General features: G+C 38.8%; 1 protein-coding gene across 1 annotated transcript; it reads right to left on the bottom strand.

The window, feature by feature from the left end:
- Positions 1-17,257: 17,257 nt before the first annotated feature.
- Positions 17,258-21,835, bottom strand: FGF20 (fibroblast growth factor 20). The gene is made up of 3 exons (XM_071744263.1): positions 21,165-21,835; positions 18,734-18,837; positions 17,258-18,337 (listed from the first exon to the last, which is right to left on the bottom strand). The coding sequence occupies exons 1-3, from the start codon at positions 21,721-21,723 to the stop codon at positions 18,092-18,094; spliced, it is 909 nt and encodes a 302-aa protein (XP_071600364.1). The 5' UTR covers positions 21,724-21,835; the 3' UTR covers positions 17,258-18,091.
- Between the last annotated feature and the right edge of the window lie 691 nt (positions 21,836-22,526).

The following is a 22,526-nucleotide window of genomic DNA, read 5'->3' as shown; positions in this document are numbered from 1 at the left end:
GAGTTCAGTGCGAATGTGAATTGGGTTTTAGAACTCCATAAATTAATCAGAAATGTTGCTAACTGGTGACACAAAAGGCTTCAGTTGTTCTCTCAGTCCGATTCATAGAATCACAGAGTGGTCTGGGTTGGAAGTCACCTTAAAGATTGCCCAGTTCCAAGACCCTGTGCCATGAGCAGGGACATCTCCCACCAGACCAGGTCGCTCAAAGCCCCATCCAACCCGGCCCTGGACACTTCCAGAGAGGGGGCAGACACAACCTCCCTGGGCAATCTGTGCCAGTGTCTCACCCCCTGCACCCTGAAGTATTCCCTCCTAATGTCCAACCTAAATCTACTCTCTCCCAGCTGAAAGCCATTACCCCTTGTTCTGTAGCTACGTGCCCTTATAAAAGTTCTTTTATTAGCTTAGCTTCAATATGCAAAGAATCAAAAAGAGATTCATCCACCTCAGAATTTCATACCAAAAATCTCATACTAGTTTACCATTTATAAGATCACATAAGAATTTGAATGTGTAGGGATGTACAGAACGTATATTAAAAGGTTTTTAGAGCAGGAGGGACGGGTAGACGTGAGAGGGTGTCATCTGCATATATTCACAGATGGTTCATGCATATGATATTTCTATTTCAAGAAATTACATTTTTAAATAATTATTCTTGTACTTGAATATTTTTTTCACCATATGGATAAGCTGTGGGTTGTATTAGTAGGTCTCAGACCACCTTTACAAACTACAAAAGTTTTACTTTCCACTATTTTCCAATCCTCGATTTCCCATTATTTTCAAATACTGGATTTTCTGCAGTCTTTAAATCTGCCTTACTTTCTGCCTTAGTTGTTTCTGAACTTCAGCAATTCAGAAAATATTTCTAAATGTTCATGATCAGAAGTATTTAACAGAATATTTTTAGAACTCTTTTGACCAAAATCATCTTGAAAATAATTAATAGTATAATAAAAATAGAAATACTGATGTTTATCAACACAAACTACTACTCTAACAGTAAGGTAAAGCAGTACTCACCTTTTGGCACCTGAGCTCAGTCTTACATTTTTTCTAATGCACTCTACTGAAAGTTTATGAAGTGACTCTGTGTCAGTCATGTTCAGACATGAAAGTGATTCAAAGCACAACATTTGCAACTTTCAGTTTGGGTTTCACAGGGCAATAAAACAGTTTGCTAATACAGAGCAATTGTTAAACTTGCCTGATTACCCTAGGAGATGGAGGATTCCTAAATGAGCTCTGATGGAGGACATTAAACTGGCAGCTGGTTAGCATTACCAAAATGAATAATGAAGTACCAAGGACATCTGGATGGGTTCTAGGCAGGCTCTGATATATCAAGATAATTTCTCTGTTTTAAAGAGTAATCCTGTCAGTGACATTGACTTGATGATAAAATGCATCTTCACATAATATGTGAAGTGTGTTATGAAAACAGAGAATTACAGTAACTGCTAAAAAGATTTAAACCAAGAAATGAATAATGAATATAACTTTGTCTCTTTCCACATCCAAGCCAAGTATTGGCATGATGACATAATGCTGCAAATGTCACCATAAAATGCAGAAAGTCAAGTTTAACCTCTCTAAGTGCTTTGAGCTTATAACACAGCTGATAACATTTTCTATGTACACAGTAACTTTTGTTGTGATGATTTGTCAAGACCAGAGAATTATTTCTGAGCAGCAAATGCACTGCTTCACAGGTTTCCAGTACGCTATATGGCATAGTTTTCTATATGGCTCTATATGGTGATATAGAGAAGATATTATAGAATGTGACCTTGCAGAACATGACCTTACTGTGTCTTGCAGCAACAGAGCAGAAAAACACTGAAGCCTCAAATTTCTGGACTATCATTGGCAAACACAACAGTACTTTTGGAGCATTATTTTTGAATGCATCTGAAAAAGCATTTGATGAGCTGAAAAAAAGTCAAAGCCAGTTGTGTGGGATAGTTCCATAACCTTGTACTATATGATTACAAGCAGTACTTTAGTATTCAAGGCTGGGAATGTACCTGGGTGCTTCAGAACAGAATACCTGGCAGTAAAATATCACTTCTCTTCTTACATATAAAATATAGGACAGTGTAATTACTGCTTAACACTTCGAAAATCTGTTGGCTTATGTCTAAAGTCAAATCAGCTATCTGGAAACCACTCAGAAAAAGAGGATTCCCTAATTACTACAGAGGCAGAATTACAGCTTTTCTTGAAGTGTTTGAGACAAAGTAATCCAGTTCCTCACTTTTCATCCTGCTATGTCATCCAGGAGTACCAGAATGCTCTCCTGCAAACCCTTTCCACCACCAAGCCAATAATTACAATGTAAATAAGAAAATTTTCATAGAAATAGATTTGGGAACAAATAGAAGGGACCGTGTTTTCTTGTTAACCATTCTAATCATCAGACTAGTTCAAGCAATTTTAGGTGAGTCCCTGAGGGAAAGCAAATGTCTTGAAGTTATTCTAAGTTTCAACCCTGCATGATTTCCATGAAAAATAAAGTAAATCCTGAACAACAACCACATAAGAGACCAGCTGTTCAAAAATTTGTTTCATACTCTTAAAAGAAAAGAATTAAACCAGTGGCTGCATAAGTTTTACAATTATTCAGAAGGCCTTCATTATACTTTGTGTGTTCCTTACAGAAGACAGAGGAGAAAGAGGCATTGATAGGCTTCTGAATGTCTTAAGAGTAGCTTTCATAGTTTATTCTTAACACCACATACCTAATTCAATAAAAAGTAGAATTTTATCATAAAGCAGAAATATTCTCCATTTTCCCAGCACATCTATCAGCTTTTTCAGCCAATATTACACATATTGTTTTATAAGTTCAGACATACACTGTGTGCACTAAAAGCATACATTTTATTTGTCACACTTTTCTGATTATTCATCAGGAATCACAGATTTTGTTAATTGTCAGCTTGCTGTTCTTTCTCTGTTAGTGGCTGTTGCTTTTTTAGAGGAAGATCTATAGTAACATAAACTATCGAGTAAAAAAAAAAACCCTCTGCCTCTTCAACCGACAGACATAGCTGTGGTAGTCTGTTTAAACTTAAGACCTGTAAGAAATAAAATCTGTTTTATCCTATTCAGCCAAAACAACAAAGCAAGGGGGGGGTTTCCTACAGGTTTAGCGTAAAAGTCCCCAGATGACAAACACAAAAGCCTAGATATCAAACAGGATGAAAATGCTGATGTTCAACACCTGTGCTGCGTGAGGGCCAAGAAGTTAGCTAGAGCTTCTGCTAACCAACACACCTGCTCAATAGTGCAGTGATTAACCCTTTCCTCTTCCTTCTGAAACTCCTTGTTAAGATAGGAGAGGATTCTAAAAGAATGATGTAATCAAAAGAGATGGTAAAGCACAGTTTTAAAATAGAGGCTACATTCTGCTTTCTTGCCAAAATGTATCAAATTACTATTTTATTTGTATTGAATGGCTGGATATTTGCATTGTTTTCATCTTTGCCTATGTGTGAGAGAAAAAAAAAAAAACCCTGCAGAAGACCTCAGCAAGAGCTCTTGAATGTTTATTCATTTGTATCCCTCTTCACTTAGATGAAGAGATAGCTACTGTTTAAGGCAATTTGTTTTTCAAGCCTGGACCCCACTTGATTAGGTTCAGGAAGCAAATCAGAAATTCTTAAATACACAAGATTTCTTAACAGCAATTTGAGAAAGGCTGTCTGCTCCATAAAAGAAGCCATATGAATGAAGAGCAGAGGATGATGGCTTGCGTTAGGAGTTCTGAACAGGGCTTTAAAGAATGTTCAAAATTGGTAAGAAAAATGAAGTTGGACACCCATGTGGTTGTTATTACATGATCTAGGTTTGAATATTCTTGAGCTAGTTACAATAAAACAGAGGAATTTAGAGATTTTGCAAAATCATTGGTAGACAACTTCAACTTTTGCATTGCTTCTCCATAAAATCAGAGTGTGCATAATATTGGGGATCTGGAAAAGGGTCCTCTCAGGTTACATCAGCTAAAGGAGCTATAATATAAGATGTTAGTCCTTTGAAAGGGCAGCAAAATGAGACCATATACTTATAAGACCTGCCAGTGTGTTCAAGAACCTAAATGTTCGGTGTGGTTAAAAAACTCTCAAGGCTAACTTCAGAACAGAGTCTGGCAAGAATCCTAGTTAGAGTCACCCTGAAATGGCTGAGTTTACCAGAACATTAGCAAACTGTTATAAAGGAAAACATGGGCAGATTTGGGAGTTCAAGAAATCTGGGGAGACTGCTATCAAGCTGTTGAATTCACACTTTCTTTCTCCCTGAGTGTATCTGAGTTATTCAATAGAAATTCCTGATGCATTTTCAACAGCAAGAAAGGGAAAAAAAAATATTTTTCGTGCTCCAAGATCTCAAGGGCAAGGATGTTGTTGTTATGTTGTTGTTGATGTTAATGTTTATTATCTGACCAAAGATGCTTTGAGTTCTGATATGCTTCCTAAGCATGCTCATTTCTCCCTTGCAAAACAAAGTTATATCCTCAAAAGTTTGACAATATCTGTGTGGAAATAAAGAAATTTCAAATGAAGTTTCTTTGACTTGCCACCTCCTCTAGCCCATCCTTTTAACCTCCACTTGAACTTTCGCAGTAGTTAAAATGTAGATTGATGCTTTAAACAGAGCTAAAAAGTGCTGACATTGTTAGAATAAAGGTTTGAACACACTAATAGGTTTTAGTGTCTGAAACTTTTGATAATCTGGCCCTGAGTGTCATGGGTCTCTCTCTGAGTGGATTCCATCTGTCCCGTAAAGTTATGTATTGAAATGTAACACAGCCCTTTGATCTGCCCTGTGTGAGGAGCCTCATGTTCCATAAAATCAACAAGATGCTCTCATTCACTGGGAAGCCAGATCTCAGACATGGTAATTGTTGAGACCACAGTACTTTTTCATGTGTGCACCTTTTCCTTTTTTTGCTCATGTCAGCTTTCAGTTGCAGGATGACCCTAACAGCATTGGTTAAAAATCAGTCTTTATTATGACAACATAGCCAACTAGCATTTGGCCATAATAGCTTAATAACCACTGATACTATAAAATAAATTGTTATACTCTGCAGGAAAAACATTGAAGTGAATTAAGAGACATCAGCAATATTCTTTCTTTGTCTTCAGTGAAGTGTTTTAACATCTATAGGTGTTCATCACGATGGAGTTTGTTACATAAACACGAGAGCTAATAGGGCTACTTCAGATTAGCATTGCCATAGCAGGAAGTGGACTGAGAGTAGGCTGAGTCTTGAGTACAATAAAGTTAGAAATAATTGAGTTAGAAATAAAACTCAGGCTGAAAGCCCACTCTTCGCTTGTGTGTTTACGCAAAATACCTGTGCTCAGACCATCAGCTACTCCTGGCAGACATGAAAAGTAACCCAGAGGCAGAGGCTCTCTACATGCCAAGCACATGCCCACTCCAAGTCCACAGCTCAGTGCACAGTAGATTCCTGTGCTCTTTCCCTGCTGGGACACACATCCCTAGTGCCAGAGCTGCCACCAAGCTACTCAGCAACACTGTAGTGTAGTCACCAGTACAGGGAAAATCCAAACAGGGCTGAATCCCAGCTGACTTTCAAGAGTCCCAGAAAACGAAGCACTTTGAGCCCTCAAGGGATCCCCTCATCCTGCTGCAGCATCCACACAGCAGTGCAGCTGTGCCTGAGGACTTTTGTGCAGACAGGTGTAGGGCAGGATTTCCCCTTAGTGACTTATCAAGTTCATTCAAGAACTACACTGCATATCTGCAAAGGGAGCCCAGGTGGCTCTACTCCCTATGGCCTCATCCCCAAAACCCATTTAGGCCTATACAAGCACTAATTAGTGAAAACAACCTCTGGCATTGTAAGCCTTGTGTGTAGGATAGTCTGAAACTCAGGAGGAAAAAATCTATTACGATATGTGAAATGAAATTTCATTTAACTTATTTTTTTCTTCATGTCTTCAGAGGAAACCTTATTTACTTCATTAGTTCACAGTTTTATTTAGATATCATCAGTAAGATGGGATTTTTTCTGTCTGCTTGGCCTATCGTCTGTTAACTATATTATAATTCTACTAATTAATAAAGTTCATCTTTTCCTATTATTATAAATGCTATCAGTATTGAAGTTATATCCCATATTATGCCATCTACTTCCAAAAGAGATGACAAAACCATGAAAAGTTTTCATGTAATTTACAGTTATCTCATTAGATGGCAGTGTAACATTCAAAACAAATGTTTAATTTTTTATTAGTATGTATAGTATGTTTACCAAAAAAAAAGTAGTAAGCTTTATGCTAGGTCATAAATCTAACGTTTTTCTAAAACAAGTCTACTTTTGCATTTTGGAATGTTCAAAGCTAGCATCTGGAGGTGTATCTTAACATTAAATGATAAGTGTTGATAACTGAATCAAGATTTTTTCTTCTTGCCAAAAGGTTATAACTTTTTAATAAATATTATATACTTTTATCATTTAACTTTTAGGGTCTAGTCAAGAAATTTGTGCTGCAGAAGTCTATGCATTGAGAGGAATGATCTTTTTAAACAACCTTTACATCTTTTCAATCTATAGGTCAGCTGAGGCCAAAGTCAACTCCAGATATAAGTTTGGAATTTAATATGTTGTCCCCAGAAGAAAGAACCTTTACAATGCCAAGGATCATTAGGGAAATATTCCTCTTGTGTCACAAGATACCTATGCTATCTACCTCCCACAATAAAATCTGATTTGTGCTGATTTAAAATCTTGCTATCTTAATTTTCAGAAAATATTATTTTTCTAGAACAGAAAGTATATCTGAGGACTTTTTTTTCTTTCATATTTCCTTTATATTCCTTTCCTGCCTTGATATATCTATTAAGGAAGAGGAAGCATAAAATAGAAAAAAAAAGATCTTCTGCATTAAGGGAGACTAAATCTAAAAAGATATCATTAAAGTAGTTGGTATGACTGGTGGTGAAGTAAATCAAGTATGTTCAAAACATCTAGTGAACCTTCAGATTCTCCTGTATTAACAATTTTTAGTGCACCAATGCAGCCAGTCTTGGAATGGGTTTGCAGAAGTGCTAAGTGATAACTTTCTGGTTCTGAAGAAGCATCTTGTCTTGAAATCAATTTAATAATTCTCACACGAGTAGAAAGCACAAGAACTCTTCCCTAGACTACTACTTATTGCTTACAATTTATTCCCAGCATGATAGAATTCATACATTGGACCTTAAGAGCTTTATACATGACAACTCATAGTACTGAAGGAGGCACAGATAGCTTCCCTGGAACACATTGGTTTATTCCAAATTGGTGACAAAAAATATCACCTGTTGTACTGTCCTCAATGTACAGAATTCTCAGGCAGTGTGGTAAAGGGAACTGCTTTTGTCACACAGTATTCCTTGAAGAATTTCTGGTTCTAGATTCTAGAAGAATTTCTAGACTAGATTTGAGAAAGAATTTCTTTACTGAGGGAGTACTTAGGTATTGGAATGGGTTGCCCAAGGAAGTGGTGGAATCTCCATCCCTGGAACAATTAAAAAACTGTGCAGATGAGGCACTTCAGAACATGCTCTAGTGGGTGATACAGATACAGGTTTTACGTTTTATTCAGGAGGGGGGATGTTCACAGTTAGATGCAGTGATCTTAGAGGTCTTTTCCAACTGTGACAATTCTGTGATTCTGATTGAATTTTCCCATCTGAGTGAAACTGTCGTGTTTTCATTGTTTTGGGTTTTTTGGGGTTTTTTTCCCAGTGCCGTACATCGATATAAGCATAGCATGGATGTGAACATAAGATTTTGCCTCTGATAAAAATATCTCTTTGGTGCCCTGTCTTGGTTTTTGCTATATTTAAAATGACATGATCATTTACCCCTCTGCTTTTCAAACTTCATTAAGAATATAGGATTCTCTTAATTTAATATTCTGCTTCACCTTATCAGCAAGTTGCTCAGTTCCAGGAAATTGGAAAGCATCAAGATGATGTTATCATTGGGCCCTTGGGAGCAGGAAGACTACACATAATGTGATGAGATAACATAAGTCTACTAAAAGTAAAAGGAAAGAACACAGGCAAAATAAAATAGTTATCTCAGCAATGTTAAAATATGAAAAAAATATTGTTTTCCAGTCATTTCCTGTGTTTTATCATCTACACTGCTAGAAACTGGTGGGTTTTTTTTTCTATAATAGCTTTAATTTAGCAAGCAGAAATTTAACTTTTAAACTGAGGTGTTTAAAAATAAATCCAGGAATATTATTATTGTTTACTATTATTGCAAAAAGATGTTGTAGATAGTGTTTTATGAGTTCATTGAGATGTATCACAAGTGGCTAGAGTTCCCAGTGAGGCTGAAGCGCTCACTGACAGCTCTGCAGTATGTGTCCTATTATGCCTTCATGCTGAAATGCCTTCTGGCAAAACTTTTCTTGTTGTTGGACACAATCAGATATTAATTCAGATTTGAAACATAACATTCTCACATTCATGTTTATCAATACAATAATATTTCGATTTTATAACAATGTATTGGAAATAATGTATTTTTTAAATGCTAGAAAACCCTTAATGTGCTATAGAGCCATTTAGGAAATTTTAAGTGTAAATTGTAGACATGAAAAGCTACAGAGATAAATATACATATTTAGTATAAAAAGTACATAACTCTAATAAAATGTTTTATCTGTGAGTGAATGTATCAGACCTGTACAGAACAGGTAGTCTGAAGTCTTTTAGATTTTTGTATCATCAGTCATTGGCAAAAAAAAAAATGTTACAACCAAAGTTTCATCAGCATTTCCTAACAAATAAATTCATGCTCCCCATTCGGTTTGTAGAGTGTGAGAAAAACACTGTTATGTTTGCCAGTAATCATCCTTGTTTGACTACAAAGCTGGCAAATAAAATACACAACGCTCAGGGATATGAAAACCTGTAACACAAGAGGCCTCAGGTGCCACAGTTCAGAGAGAATGGAAAGTGGTGTGTGAGTCTACTGAAAGTTTTAAAAGAAAAAAGTGTATCTGCTTTTTAAGGACAGACAGCCAATGAGATCTGCTGCAAACCAGAAAGTTTCTGATCCTGCTTCCCAGCTCTACACCAAGGGCTAAATGCTAGCAAAACAGTTTGATCTCAGACTGCTGCTGCCTCCCTTCCCTGCACACACAACTTTGCTGCTCCTCACACCCTCAGTGTGCTGCCTGTACTCAGGGACTCCTCTGCCCTTCCTGGCCTCACTCCTTCATCAGTCTCAGTTGCTCTTCTTCCCACAGAAGCACATGGGTGTCAGTGCTGCAGCCACACTGGGTGAAGGATTTGGCATCTCTTGGGAGGCAAGACAACTTTAATCCCTCCCTGGAAGTGTCAAAGGCCAGGTTGGGTGGGATTTTGAGCAATTTGATCGAGTGGAAGATGTCCCTGCTCATGCAGGGGTGTTGGAACTATATGATCTTTAACCCAGTCTTTCAACCCAAACCATTTTGATTCTATAACCCCTTAGGATCAGGAAGAGATGCTTCTTTTTAAAAGCAGGGGCAGTGGTTCAAAATCCAGAGCTGCTTCTGATAGTAAACAGTAAACAATACAAGCATCTTTCCCATAGCCTTCATCAGAACAGTCCAGCTCTCTCCAACAAAACATGAGATATTGATTGACAAAGGAGTTCAGACTATAGTTTCTAAAAATGTGACTGTAATTAGAAAGACTTGATTTCCTCATTTAGCTGAGCATGGCTTGTGAAGGGTAGGTAGGAGGCTGTGTACACAGAAGGAGAATGAATGACTGACAGACCAGCTTTTGGAAGCCATCAGTCACCTGTACGGAGAGCACAGTTTGTGCAAATATGCAGGGACATGGGACTGGGAAATGCTCAGAATATGTTAACTCCATCCTGCCATTCTCAGCACTTGGGACCTCTGTCTAATTGTGTCTTCGTAAAAGAAAAGCAGAAATGTTAGCCAATTATGATTTGATTAGCTGAGTATTCTCATATATTTCCAACAGACTTAAAAGACATTAATTTCCTGCTAAACTGTATATATATATACTTTGTGGTAGCATTAAGAATAAATGTTATACCTCATAAGTCAGTAGCAAAATACATTAATTGTAATAGCATTAGACAGGAATTTTGTATAGAAAAACAGAACACAAGCCAATTTCCTTCTCTTTCAGCTGTGTGAAGGAAAAGCTGAACAAAAAAATAAAGTTCAAATAAACTCAAAGATCAAAAATATACTTCTTTTGATTAGTTTTCCTTTACTATCAGATCTCTTCTGCTGATTTGAATAGGTTACCTAGAAGAAACAATGTATGAAAGCCTGTCTTCAGATCTCTGATAGGAAATCCCCTCTGCAGCAATAAATATTGTATCTATGGCAGGCAATTGGCAAGCTACCTTGATCATGATAGTCCCTGGCTGACAATCACACAAAAGTGAGACCAGAAAGTATATCTTAAATGTTTCAGCACTTGGATTTTCCTAACTACTCCTTTCAAGTTCTTTATGAACAACTTGTATATAGATCAAAACATGCTAATTTCATCATTGCTGGCCAGCATCAAAAAAGAATTGTATGAGAACATATGGGCACACTCACCAACATTTTAAGCAACCAAATCTTTCATATAACTATTGAAGCTTCTTCATGAGATAAAAGAGTTTTGCTGTTTTGAAACAATAGCACCTCTTTTTTTTTTTAGATGAAAACACATGAGAGTGCTATGTGTCATCCATCATCTGTCTCCTTTTCATTTGAAATGCTGTCAAAGGGCTGCCTAAATATGTAAAGATAGCAGTGGGTAGTACACTGTATGACCAGGAAAGGTTTGGGTTTTGACCCTGAATGCACAAATGTTCCAAAGCATCAAAAACAAAATATAAAAAACCAATTCCTGTGCCTGGTTATGAGATTTACCTTATTTCTACTGTCTTGCAACAGACTTTGAAGGAGCATTGATAAGCTTCAAATGATCAGTTCTCAGTGATGCTCAAGAATAGGAGATGCAGCCTAAGAAGTGACCAAAAGAAAGTAAGAGAGGGTAAAAGCACTAAGACAATACAGACTCACAATATGAAAAATTGTCAACAGAGCAGATAGAATGGCTTATGGCAAAGGCTGCCAATAACCTAGAATTAGATTAATTGAGATTTTCAAGGTGTATTTGTCACAAAGAAAACCTACAGAAACATCATACATATTCCTTATTCCAGCTGTTTGCCTAGGATCATCATCAGAGTGGAGAGCCCTTCACATAGCTGAGATTAGCAGACACATTCCTAGATAAAAAAAAATATCTGCTCATTACTGTAAACCCTATTCAGCCGAGGCTGTAAGCCACAAGACCACAACCACTACACAAAGTGGGTATCTTAGTCCAAATTTTTCATTATAAATCAAGTGCAATGTCATGCTTGTGATGGTTCTTGAATACAGCCAAGAGAGATTTCTAATCTTGTGAGAAAAATTTATACAGTGTTCAGCAACCACAAAGCACAAAACTCAACTCAGGGGACTTTATGATTTCTGAATAGATACCCTTGGCACCCATGACCAAAAAGAGAAAGTGCAAATGACAAGATACTATGCTACACAGAGTTTAGGGATTAGTGTTTGACAGTTTCGAGTTTATACATAAAGATAAAAGCATAAAATTAAGAGCATTTGCTGACCGCTTGGTGACTATGAAATAAGGGATTCTAGCTCACTAAGGCAAGTTCAGATAATGCAGTCTTCTCACAGTAAAAATCTACTGACTGTTTAGTCAAAGAGCAGTAAGACTGTAGTGCAAGCAAGAGTTTATTTTGGTTGGTTAGAAACAGAGCAATAAGGAGTATTAAAAAAATTATCCATAGTGAGTAGCTAAGGTGTTTTTTGGGGGAGGAAATAAAAAACTGACAAAAAAACAGCCTCTGATCTGATCTATCTATTAAGAACTACAGTTCTGAAAGTTTGACTGGAGTGTCAGCAACACAGCACAGCTTTGTAGAACCATGGCAAGGAGTTTACTGAGCAGGTAAAAGCTACCATCTAACATTTTAAATATCAAAACCTGCTCTAAATCCTACCTAGAATACATTACACTACAAGCATGCAGCCAGTTCTTCACGCTAAAAGTTACCACAGGTAACTTTAATAGGCCCACTCTGCAGCAGGTTAAATTCTTGACAAATTTACATATTTATGTATGTTTAAAGACTTTTTTGCATTTATTTAGCTTGCGGATTAATTAGAGATATAATCCCCTCAGAGCCCTCAGAGGTAGTGAATTTGATATATAAAGACTTTGATAGATATTTTGTTCACACTGTCATTAGATTATGCTACTTTTCAGAAAGAGTAGACAGCCAAAGTGGTGCTAAATCTAAGAGAAGAAGACAAAGTCTTTTACCATCTGGGAAAAAAAAAAAAAAAAAAAAAAAAAAAAGAAATCTGGCTGGAGTTCAAAACCTGATAACACACCTGATCAGTAGGCTCTTTAGTAAGGAAGAAGTGCTAATTGTGAAAATCATCTTGGAGTTCTCAAAAGGTCCTGAGAGCATTCTCTTTCCTATCATTTCACCTCCGTCATGTTCATACCAAGCTCCAGCCAACTGGCTTCTATGCCTCTACCCACTTTGAGACCCGTGTTCAAGTCTAAATCACCTTATAGCCACTGGAATTACACGTGGATGTAAAATGCTACATGAATAATACAGACAAACACGTTCCCTGGAACAATCAACCACTGAGACTTATGCCAGGAACCAAGTAGACACTTGTTATTAACATGAAAAGCATCTTTCATAACTATATGTTAGTGTAGATATGTATAAATGACAGATGGCATTTGGGAAACAAATGTGACTTAACTAAATCAAGTAACAGTCATGACTTGAATATATCCATTAAGGTATATTATGCAGTTTGTGATATTTTAAGTGTGAATATAGTATGATTCATTTTTCCTATAATTACACAAAATATATGAACTAGGACTTTACCACAGTAGGATATTTATTAAGCTCACTCTCAAAAGGTGGCCCTTCTAGTGCTCTTACTCCTTTCCTTATGAATTGCATTTACTAGAGATTTGCTATATGGAGAGAACACCAACAGCATCTTGGATGTGTTCAAAATACAGAGAGCTACTTTCACCACTGCTTTAATTCAGTATTTTCTCTTTTCCTGAACTTCCAGAATGGTTCCAGTGTCTGATCATGTTGCAGGTGAAGTAGTTGTTTTGGCAAGCTGCCAACCAGTTTCTGTTTGAAACTTAATATCCCCCCCACCCGACTGGCAATAGAAGTTAACTGTTTGACCTCTTCCCTGTTTGGGGTTGGTTTTTTTCTTTCTTCCTACTTGTGCATAACATATTCATAAAGATGTCACAGTTAAGTATGTTCCACCTGAGAAGCTTTTACACCTCTCTGGTTTTCTGCCCATGAATCTCTGACTATTAGAAACCCACACAATATTGTCAAAACTTTGTATCAAAAACCTAATTAAAACTAACCCCATAAACCCAACTTGCCTGATAAACATTTTGAAAATATATAACAAACTCAGGGTGTTCTCTTTCTCTAGTACTATGTTCAGTGCCTTGTACTGAGATAATCACATGTACATCCATATGTATGCTGACACCAAGTGCAGGAACAGCAAGGATTTCAGCACAGCAGCTGAAATGCTAGTGGAAAGGAAAGTGTTTCAGCAGAAATGTCTGACAAAGCAATGTCAGACCTCTGGGAAGCACAGGATTCCACCGCTATGTTCTTCAGCACTGTGAGATGTTTGCTTCACTTTTCTGCCTCAGAAATGGAAACAGCTCAGAAGAGAATTGACCCCCCTAGCTGGGGTTCTACAGTGAATTCCCTGAATATACACCTGTCTTGTTCTGAATCTCTTCCCCATGCAGTGGAGACGCAGTGCAGTCTGACCTCATGCAGCCATTATGGTCATATAAGTTGAGTCTTCAAATGGTTGCACTGCTCAATAAACTCACCAAATAACTGCAATACTTTCCCTCACATAAAAAACAAAAGGAGCAAATGCAGAGATTTCCAAAAAGCCTCCTTAGTGATAGTATCTTCATGAAGTGTGGAACAAGATGAGCAAAATGTAAGCATCTTACCACAGTGTCCTCAGGCTTGGTACTGTACATAAAGGCTATACCAAAGATGTGTCCATGGCATATACAGAAAAAGAAGTAAGACAAACCTAACGACTTGCAATGAAACAATTAAAGCCATGGTAGTAAAGCTACTAGTATGATTATGTAAACTGGGGAAAAAAAAATTATCCTACTTGTACCTCACAACACAGGTAAATACCTGTGTTTAAGTAAAACTTCACTGTTACTGAAGCAAGATTGGATGGCTGTAAAAATGAGTTTAAAAAGCACATCAAGAAATTAAAATGATTGTGAATGAAAGCTAGTATGAAAATGTACTTGCTAAATGACTCTCACATGTCAGAAAGCAGATTTTGCACAATGCTGGAGTGCTAACAGAGTGCATGGCTATGCCAGTGATGTGAACTTGCAGATGGAATCATTGAAGCTGGCTGAGCTGTCACTCCTGAGCATGAAGGATAACACCAATAAGCTTGTGACACAAAGCAGGCAGATACAGACAGGACCAAACTGCTCCATGCAAATATTGATTGTTCAGATCAATGTGCCTTTTTATACTAGCTGCCCACTTTTTCTGAATAGATCAGTTCATCCCATAATATACACCCACTTTCAGAGGCACTTGTGTTCTCCTGTCTTGTGACTATCCCAACCAGAAAACTACCACAAAAGACTGTTAAAAATTCTACCTTCTGCGTTCTGACCCAGAGCTCAAAGACTGCTCAAAGTAGCAATTTCACTTCAAATATGCACAGAAATCCAGGTTATTCCTGGATTTCAGAAAATCTCCCATATAGCTGAAATATTGTTTCTAACACAACTTGGAAAAGAGAAAAAAAATGTGAAGAAATACAGACCTGGCATGGAGCACTCCATTTCCAGCCAGGTGAGATCAAAGGATCAAGTTTTAAAGCTATTGGGAGGATCAGTAGAAAGAAAAAGTGGAGCTGCATCTGCTATACAAACCACATAAAGACTGTGAATGGGTCTTCCCTGGAAAAAAGAAAAGGCAGAAACAGGGCAGCCAGGCATGAAGGGATTTATTTCAAGACGTGACATTTTCTTTGCTTTCAGAGATTTCTCCTGAACCTTGAACAATGTCACCTCCTTCAGGTTACCCTCATTGCCTTAAAGCGGCCCACAGCTTTCGTGTTATCAGGGTTATGCAAAATGTAATGGATGGTAAACTAGATCATTAATTCTACTAGTTAAACAGAATCAAGCCTCTCACTTGGGCTTTATGAAGCAGGAGTGAAAACCACACACACAAACACACAAAAGAAAAAAAACAAAAAGAAAAAACAAAAAAAAACCAACCTGACCCTGACATCTACTGACAACTAAAGCTATTGGTCTAATGACATGAAAATAGCTATTTTGAGTTTGAGGTGCTGCTTTTGCAACCACCATTTTCAAACTAGAAAAACATTAATGTTATCTGAGGATCCTGGTAGACAGAATGCAATAGAGTGAAAATAAATGCTACAAGCAGAAGTTTCAGATATATATTCAATTCTATCATTGCTCTGGACTGTATCATTATCTATGGAAAATGAGGCACAGTAATAATACCATGGACTATTACAGCCCCTGCCTTCTTCAAAGTACTTTTGAGGTGGCTGGGCTAACAATAAACTACTAATCCAAAGAGAGATAATTTTTTTATTGGTATGATTTAACATGGAGTGGTTTTGCCAGCAGTGCATAGAAATTGTGTTCTGGGCAGCAGCCACTCTTTTTTTGCACAATTTTCATGAAATAAATTACATTTCAACAAGCAGAGGCACTTTTTTTCTGTTTAAAGCATACATTTCTGTGTTCAGCTATTGAGCTGAATAACAGGGCTGAATAATAGGGCTCAGTGTCACCCATAATACCATTATTTTAGGGTAAGCTGAAGTCCATTACAACATTATTTCACTAAACCACATTCAGTGCACTGTAGATCTTCCCCTGCCTGTTTTTCAGAAAATCTTAACAAATCCATTAACCCTAGTAAGTTACATTTTGCCAGCCACAAAGTGCTGAAACACCTGTTTCTTCACCTCCACTCAATTTCTATTTGTCAGATAGTAAAATAATTTTGTCCACAGTCCACCAGTAATCTATGCTTATCCACTTCTCATTATAGACTGGAAGAAGTTCTGGTACAAGTGCTTTATATACTGATTTATTTTGTTGTTGTTGTTAATACCTTGATTTGATAGAAAGTATTCATGTGCAGTACTTGAACCACTTATCTTTCCACAAAACCAAATTCAAATGAGTTACCTTGAGCTGCAGCTCACTGGAAGCATTGGTACCTGAAACAGGAATACAAATATTGCTGTCCTCTCCTGCAGTTCTTTCCTGGTGGAGGTGACAATCTTCTAACAACAAACTTCAGCAGGTTTACTTCAAAAACCTGCATGGTCTGACATCAACTTCTGGTATTCTTACAGAGAGCAGAGACCTTCCCTTCAGCCAATGTGCTGAAGAGTTTGTGCTTCACCACTGACAGTCCCAAATTAAATTAGTGTAAACTACTGCAATCTACCTGTTTTATAGCTGTAACTAGCCTAGAGACATAAAAATTTACACTGAGAATACCCCTTAGAGGAGAATTTATGATAAGTAGTCTCTTTAGGCACCTCTGTACTCATTAGAGAAACAACCTCCACTCCCAGCAGCTTTTTATTCAGCAGCGTCAGACTTCTTACTCTGATACTGTTTCCCCTTAAACAAATCGATAGGGAATGTCATTAAAATATCTTGTATAGAGAAGAGAATTATACACAAAAATTTTAAATGATACACATAATAGTAATTTGTGAGATAGCAATTATATTAGGAAGAGTTTGGCAAATAAACAAAGAAAAAAAAAAAAGAAAACAAGAAAAAAAGAAAAAAAAACCCGAAAACTAACAAAAAAACCCCCAAAACATCAAGCACATTGTGATTTGAATCCAGATTTCAAGAGCTAATACTGCCTTTTCTTTCAAGGTAACTGCGATACACTCCTCACATCTGTTGCAGGTTTGAAACATTACACACAGAGTGGTTTAAGAGACTCTCAATTTAAAAATGACAGTAAACCAAATAAAGTGAAATATTTTTTAATTTCCTTTTTAAATGTGCACTTGAATTCAATACAGATCTGTAAGGCACCCTCATAGGTCAAAAAAATTTTAGAATTCTTTCCAAAATAAGGATAGTCACAAGGCAATGGTATGTGCATAAAATATAACCTTATCTGTAACAGATAAACAATGGCATGTGAACATGTCCAGGTTTTGGATGCATAGCAATGTAATGTCACTCTGTACCATGACACTACTCAGAGTAAATACTGGCACTGTAAATTAGTTCTTATTAGGGTTAGGGTCTTGTAATCTCTTCATATCCCAGTAAAAAATAAACTCTTTAATAAATAAATATATAAAATAAATATATGCTATCTGGAGATGTATAAATAAGTCCATCCTGAAGAAAAGTTCCAGCTCTGACTATGATGCATCAACATTTAAGGTCCACTACTAAGGTGGAGCCACTGCATACACAGTTCTCAGGATTTATTGCTATTTTACAGTCCACTTCTTTCTGTTTCTTCCAGCTTTTGTGTCATCCATGTGATGTAGGTAGTTCTTTGCTTATTTATGGACCACAGGTAATCCAGACAATATTGCCAATAGTTTGTTATTTTTTAAAAAGTCACATTCCAACTCCCCTATGAAACCACATTCCAACTCTCCTCTGGTTACTGGCTACCAAACAGTTCAGCAAGCTTCCAGGAGGCTGGTCCACTCTCAGCTTTTATTTTCTCTGCTAAATCCAAAGGTCAGAAAGCCAAGGCTTGCCTATCACAAAGTAGCTTCTCCCAGTTGGGCATCCTGGACCTCTGCAGGTTCCTCATCCTGGTATTGCCATGGAAACAGGGGCAACAGCTCAAGTATGGTCTTTTCCAAAGTTGCCTCCTTCCTCAGCTGTATCCTAACACATCTTTGTACAGTTCTGGAACTCTTTCAGGATCTACAGGCCGGGGCAGGAAATGTGTGAATTTTTGGTGTCTTTTGGACCTTGCCCCGTCTCTGGGAGTACCGTCCTTGTTAAGTGCTACAAAGTATCGACGCCCCGAATCTCCGTGTTTGTACACATTGGATGAGTAAGTGTTATACCAGTTTTCCTCAAACTGTTCCCTGAAGATGCATTCAGAAGTGAGTTTCTCCTAGAGAAAGAAACAGCAAAGAAAAATAAGTCAAGCTGTCACTGGGTATCTGAACACACATGAAAAAAAAGTATGATAAAACCAAAGTCTTTTAGGCTGTTGTTTGAATAGCTAGTTTAGTTAGCTATTTTTGTCATAATTTAAGTAAAATGTTTCTTTTCAATTCTTCCCATCTAGGACAGAGAAACTTTTCCCACCACGTCTTTAGTATCCAAGGCTATACCATGTACTTTAAAAATATATTATATATTTCAGCAGTGTTTTAAAAGCTAATAATAATACTAAAAAAATTAATTAAAAGCTAATAATAATACAGGTAGCTGCTTGAGGGCTTTGCATAGTGATAAGTGAATCAAAACCTCAACATGTATGAGCTGACATCAAAGGTGTACTTACAGAACCATAGAGTTCTCCCTTCTCATTCATTCCAAGGTAAAGGCCACTGTCCACACCTCTGATACTGACCAGTCCCACTGCCACACTGATGAATTCAAGGATACCTGAACATATAGAAGAAAAAGAAAAAAAAAAAAAAAAAAAAAGAGAGAGAGAGATTGCTTTAAGTCAACTTGTAACAAAAATCAATAAAACCATTCAAAATGTAGTTGAAAGCCAATGAAAAATGTACATAACATAATATATACAGTCTCCTTTTTTTCCTGAAATTTCAAGTCTTGTATGGAAATGTATTCAACATTCCCAGGAAAGCAGTCTGAGAAGCCTCATCTAGGAACAAGAATCCTTCTATCTAACAAATGTGTGTGTGTGTGAGTGTTGCATATAAAAGGATTTTATTAAGCACTGAGACTAAAGCCTTCAGTACTATGCAGTTGCAGTCTATAACTATTATACACTATTTGCAGAACTCCTTTCTCAAACATAGGAAGATAGGTTTGAACCACCTGAAAACATACTTTACTTTCTCTATAGCATTATCTTGAAAAAACACTTCCATTATTAGATCATTTGAATGGAAATCAAAGTACAGATAGAAATTTTATATAACAGAATCTACCCACAGGAAAAAAAGAAGTATTTGCCAGCCATCTTATCTAGCACATGGGCCCACACCTCTTGACACAACTTACTATCTTCAGTGCAGGCTTTTTATGTTCATGAAATATGCTGTTTATTTGCTCATGTTTGGATTATAGCATTATTTATATTACATTTGCCCAAAAATGTAATATATATTAATAACACAAAGTATTCAAGAGATGAGGCACTATATGAAGCCTGAAGCTGGCAAGACTATGCCAACATATTTAACCAATTGATATGCAGAGATTACAGTACATATAAAACATGAAAGAAAGGGAATGTGTGAACTGGCTTTTTGGGAGTTGTTAGTAATGTAAACAAAGCCTTAAAAGGGGTTGTTCTAGAATCATATCTAAGATTTTGCTGTGCAGCAGCAAAACCACAAAACATTTTAAAAGATCTGAATCTAAGGTAAGTGGTTTTAAATAGTGCATTTTATTTTGATTATGACTTTTTGCCTATTTGCTGCATATATGATTACTCTTTTTCATTCAGGACCATTTTTCACTCTCAGACTGTCTGGATGGACTGTCTGGACTATACAATAATTTAAAATGGTTTATATTTTAATTGAGCCTTGGCAGGTTTCTTATTTTTGTTATCAAGCAGCAGAGAAAATAAATCTCTTACAAAGAGTAAGCATTAGAAACTCTATTGCATGTAAATCATCCTAGTTTTCCAGTTCCTTAAGCACAAAGTCCTATAAAAAGAGGTGGAGATATTTTGCCTTTCTGGTATAATTTTCAAAGCCACCCTTTTTCCAAAATATAATAAGCAGGTGATCCAACCCACAAAGCAACCACATCAGACACTCCTGCCCAGAACAGTGGTAGAATAAAGGAAGAATAGTTCTCAAAAGCCTAGCAAATGTTTGATCTGGGGCTAACTTTTTTTCTTTTAAAGCAAAGATTTATTTCATGTTTACACGCTGTAGGAAATCTTCCTTCTGAGAAGAACTGTCTATTTAACTACTGCTCTTTCACTTTTGAAAACATCCATGTGTTATAAAAGCAATTAAGAGCAACTCCAGCACATTGTTTTGACTATGGGGAGGATGATAGGAAACTCTTTAATCACCTTTTTTTTACGACTGTTCAATCAATACACACAAAACTCCTACAAAGCTGTCAACAGCAGGTCTGCCCAGATGTCCAGTTCCTACAACTGCTACTAAAGATTTGCTCTTATATCACAGGAATTACTTAGTTACATTTTGGGGTTGTCATCTTTTTGGTTTATTAACAGAAAGTTGACTGGAAAGCACTTTAAGTATTTGATTTGGGGCATTTTACACCCCTCTGCTTGAACTTTCTGTCCTGCAGAAACCAAGCAGTTTCATGCAGCCTAAGGTTCAGCACACCCAAGTCCATGCACGATACTGTCCTAAAGACTCAGAATGCTTCCTGACAATGAATATAAAAAAGAATCGGTCACTTTCAAGTTTTCCCACTAAACCTGCATACCTGCACTTTTAAGCTCCCAGAATAGGCTGAACAAGGCCCGCGAGCCGACCTCCTGGCTCGCAGGGGATGTGCAGCCCCCATGCTTTAAGGCCGAAGAGTAAAGAGGGCACCGAGACGTCTCCCCCCCAGCATCGCACCTCCGCCCCACGCGTGCGACTACTCACGCCCAGGGTTCACGCACACGCCTATAGGTACACACACACCACACAGACAGGCACGCACCCATCCACCCGCACCCCCGTCAGCGCGCACAGAAAGGGACAGCACACGCACAAGCCCGCGGTCAGAGCGCGGTCAGACCGGACCGGACCGCAGCTGCCTACCGAAAAGGCTGTGGTCCTGGCGAGTGCCGCGTACGCTGCCGTCGGGCAGGATCTGCAGGTGGAAGCCGGTGCGGCAGTACAGCTGCCGCCGCCGCAGGATGCCCTGCAAGTGCGCCAGGTCCGCTGCCGCCGCCGCTGCCGCCGCCGCCCCCGCCGCTCCGCCGAGGGCCGCCCGCTCCGCCGGGACCCGGCGATCTCCGAGCAGCGCCGGGCGCTCCCCGGAGGGAGGCAGCAGGAAGTGGGCGCCCACCGGCTGCCCCAGGCCGTCCAGGCCGCCCAGGAAGCCCCCCACCTCGGCCAGCGGAGCCATCGGGGTGCGGGGCGAGCGGGCTAGGGCGCGGCGGCAGAGAGCGGCTGCCGGCCTTTGCCGGAGGGCATGTGGGGGTGCGCGGCAGGGCCCCAAGCATGGGGAGCCGGCAGGGCCGGACCGAGCCGAGCCGAGCCGTGCCGTGCTGAGCTGAGCCGAAACGAGCCGAGCCGTGCCGGAGTGAGCCAGGAGGCAGGTGGTGTTTATACGCCCTGCGTGTGTATATATATATACGGCGGTCCCCCCTGACATATGCTAATGAATCCCTCTGCGGGGAGGCTGCGTTTGAAATTGTAAACCAGCTCCCCCTCTCTTCGCACCTTCCTCTGATCTGAGATGACGGCGGGGAGGGAGCTCCGGGTGCGCACCCCGCGCCCCGCCGCCCGCAGCCGCTGAGCCACGGGCGGGGCACAGGCGGGCGGGGGGGGCAGGGGAAGGGGGGCGGGGGCGCAGCCCTTGCGCTGAGCGGAGCGGGCAGCGGGGGGCGGGCAGCGGGCAGGAGGGAGCGGGGCCCGGGCGGGGGCTGCCGAAGCATTACGTGGACAGGTGCAAGGAGAGGCAGGAGGGAAGGAGGAGAAAGGGTGTTACCTGAGGGTTAGACCTGCCCAGACACACATGAAAGAAAAAAACTAAAGATCTGACAGTTTTACTCCCTGTTTCTAAAACGCTAATAAAATGTACATGCATTACCCTTGCCTTTTATCACTTCAGCTACAAGAAGGGGAATTTCTAAAGAAATTGGCATAGTCAGGGAGGTGTTTTCCCCTCTGCAAATTCACGCTCATATTTAATTTATCATTAACATGACATGGAACTGATCTATAGCATTTGGATGTCAACGCAACATCTTGAAAACATAAATGGGCAGGCCCTTGGTTTGGGATAAATATTTTCAAAACTTGCAGAGAAGAAGAAAGAAAGATTGAGAGATGGCTCACTTAATCCTGCTTGTTTGGTGTTTTGCATTGGGCCAGCCACCAAAGTCTGTGAGCACACCAAATTAGCAGTAATATCATCTACTGAAAGATCTTGGTTGTCCTCCTACATACTTTTAA

Source organism: Heliangelus exortis, chromosome 4 (assembly GCF_036169615.1).
Source record: "Heliangelus exortis chromosome 4, bHelExo1.hap1, whole genome shotgun sequence".
Taxonomy (NCBI): domain Eukaryota; kingdom Metazoa; phylum Chordata; class Aves; order Apodiformes; family Trochilidae; genus Heliangelus; species Heliangelus exortis.
Note: the sequence above shows the minus strand (reverse complement) of the source record. Positions and strands in the feature narration are given on the sequence as shown.

Excerpts from the sequence above, each read along its gene's own strand:
- FGF20 (XM_071744263.1), bottom strand. The coding sequence starts at position 21,723 with ATGTCAGGGGGGACCGCCGTATATATATATACACACGCAGGGCGTATA. Across the intron at positions 18,838-21,164 it reads CCAGGACCACAGCCTTTTCG|GTATCCTTGAATTCATCAGT; the intron begins GTAGGCAGCTGC and ends CTATATGTTCAG. Across the intron at positions 18,338-18,733 it reads AGGGAGAACTCTATGGTTCT|GAGAAACTCACTTCTGAATG; the intron begins GTAAGTACACCT and ends TTCTTTCTCTAG.